Source organism: Cibotium barometz, chromosome 2, assembly GCF_041138505.1.
Source record: "Cibotium barometz isolate CiBa-2024 chromosome 2, ASM4113850v1, whole genome shotgun sequence".
NCBI lineage: Eukaryota > Viridiplantae > Streptophyta > Polypodiopsida > Cyatheales > Cibotiaceae > Cibotium > Cibotium barometz.
The window spans coordinates 45,478,011-45,480,488 of record NC_141047.1 but is presented as its reverse complement, the minus strand read 5'-3'; the positions used below and the strand labels follow the sequence as shown (position 1 = coordinate 45,480,488).

General features: G+C 50.2%; 1 protein-coding gene across 1 annotated transcript; it reads left to right on the top strand.

Annotated features, from left to right (window-relative positions):
- Positions 1–289: 289 nt before the first annotated feature.
- LOC147641138 (expansin-A4-like) lies at positions 290–1,884 on the top strand. Its single transcript, XM_086818579.1, has 2 exons — positions 290–589; positions 684–1,884. The coding sequence occupies exons 1-2, from the start codon at positions 406–408 to the stop codon at positions 1,307–1,309; spliced, it is 810 nt and encodes a 269-aa protein (XP_086674705.1). The 5' UTR covers positions 290–405; the 3' UTR covers positions 1,310–1,884.
- Positions 1,885–2,478: the final 594 nt, after the last annotated feature.

The window sequence follows — 2,478 nt, the reverse complement described above, 5'->3', positions numbered from 1 at the left end:
ATTTCCTGGGGATTAGTGGGAACCACGGCCCATAAGCTTCGCCAATCGGCTCTAGGAAGGGTGGAGACGTGTGGTGGGGAACGTCTGTCTGCTGATAAACTGTACTCCACGTGCAGGACCAGGAGAGGAGGGGACGCCGGCAGCGTTGCTTGTGGGGGGGCCTCGGGTTACTCGGAATGGCATGTTACTCCGCAGTCCGCCGACTGATCTCATGCGGCAGGCCCATTTCTGCGAGAGTTAGAACCACAACATCTCTTCCTTGGTCGGGCAGACGGTTGGGCGTTATCTACAGCCCACCCCGCCCGACCCATGCCTATAAAGCCGCCATCAGCTCCAGAGATCCTCAGTCCTCCTTTCGATTCCTAATTCTGCTCTTTGCCCTCGCTTCAAAGCATAAAGCCCAGAATGGCGGCTGTCCCGCCTGCAGGATCTCTGATTGCCCTACTTGCGCTTCACCTTGTCTTCGCTCTCATGTTCAGCCCTCCTGCGCCTGCACTCGCTTCCTACTACGGTGGCGGCGATACTCAGAGCGGGTGGAGCAACGCGCATGCCACCTTCTACGGCGGTAGCGACGCCTCCGGCACTATGGGTAATGAGCTCGATCCGGACTCTACATCGGTACCTTTGTCGGCTCTAGCCTTTGATGCGTTGCGTGCCTGACAGTAACGTGGTGCATATTGCAGGAGGCGCTTGTGGCTACGGGGACCTCTACTCCTCTGGCTACGGCACGAACACGGCTGCGCTGAGCACGGCGCTGTTCAACGCTGGGTTGAGCTGCGGGGCTTGCTTCGAGCTTAAGTGCGACGCGGGCACAGATCCCAAGTGGTGCCTAGGCGACGCCTCCGTGGTGGTCACAGCCACCAACTTCTGCCCGCCCAACGAGGCCCTGCCCAGTACGGAGGGGGGCTGGTGCAACCCGCCGCTTCAGCACTTCGACATGGCGCAACCAGCCTTTGAAAAGATCGGCGTATACAGTGGGGGGATCGTGCCGGTTCTTTACCGGAGGGTACCTTGCGCAAAGACGGGCGGTGTGCGCTTCACCATGAACGGCCACTCCTACTTCAACCTCCTGCTGGTGACTAACGTCGGGGGCGCTGGGGACGTTCGCGCCGTATCCATCAAGGGCTCCCGGACGGGGTGGCAGCCCATGAGTCGAAACTGGGGCCAAAACTGGCAGAGCAACGCCCTGCTGGACGGTCAGAGCCTTTCCTTCCAGGTCACCACCAGCGATGGCCGTATACTCACGTCCTACGACGTCGCGCCCGCCGACTGGCAGTTCGGTCAAACCTTCAACGGCGAGCAATTCTAAGAGTTCCCTGAGTATTTCGAAGAACAGAAGAGGCTGCACAAGCTGCCCGCTGTTTGTACATTCTTATGAGTGCATAGCAAGTCCTTGAATGCCATCTGTACCGGATTTGTAGTATATATGATTCTGTCTGTCTGTTTTTAGATGGTAGACCCATTTATATATTGTTTTCCATTTGTCACTCTAAGACACCTCCAGCTCCCCCTACAACGAAAGATGTTGATCTCCTAAGCCTTTTTGCTTCTTCGAAGATTGATAGACCCTCAACGAAAGATGATAGTCCCATTCTCCTAGTGCCATGCTTCCTAGTTCCAATGACCACCATGAAGGTATTCCATTTCAATGCAAAAGGAGTTGAGCTTCCATTCATGAAGTTGAACCGATACTTTGTGTGGGATCTTGAATTGATACTACGTCTCTCATGATCCCACTATGTGCCCCCTGACAAATCCCTCAACTGATTAGATCCTTGTTTACATTAGGTCATCCTTTCTTTTCAATCTATCTTTTAATATATATCGATTGGAATTCTCAGTTGGTGATTCGTCCTTTGTGCTAGCTCCCTCAAGGTTTTCCATGTACTAATATGACATATTGTGCCTTCAAGATGGCTTGACATTGTTTTGGTCATGTGTGTGAGAGAGACAGATAGAGAGAGAGTGGAAACATTCCCCTCTTTTATATGTTCAGAATGATTACAAATGCCCCTTGAATATGTTGACCTTTATGAGACAATTTAAACTATATTTGTGTACAGCTGGAAAGTTCCATTATGGTTTAAAATAGCATGAAAGTGTGCCAGTGCCATTTCCTCTTTGTAGTGGCTGCTCTATTGGTGTTCCTCCCCAAGAATAATATTACCCTTGAGGCAATAAAACTAATGAAGCCATAAGTTTATTGCATTGATTGAATTGGGTAATTCATGATGGTCAAGTAGTTTAGTTTGATAAGTGTGCTTAGTGGGTCATTTTGGCTTCACCTTATCACACCATGATACCATCATAATCCTGGTATTTTAGTTTACCTTTGTGATTTCTAGAAATAATTATGCTAGAGCCCCTTCTTGAAGTCCTTCTGGCCAAGATCATGACCAACCCAAGCTTTCTTCTTGCTTTTTCTATTATCATATCATGTGATGGTAAAAGGTAGGTTCCATTCAGCTTTTTCAATGC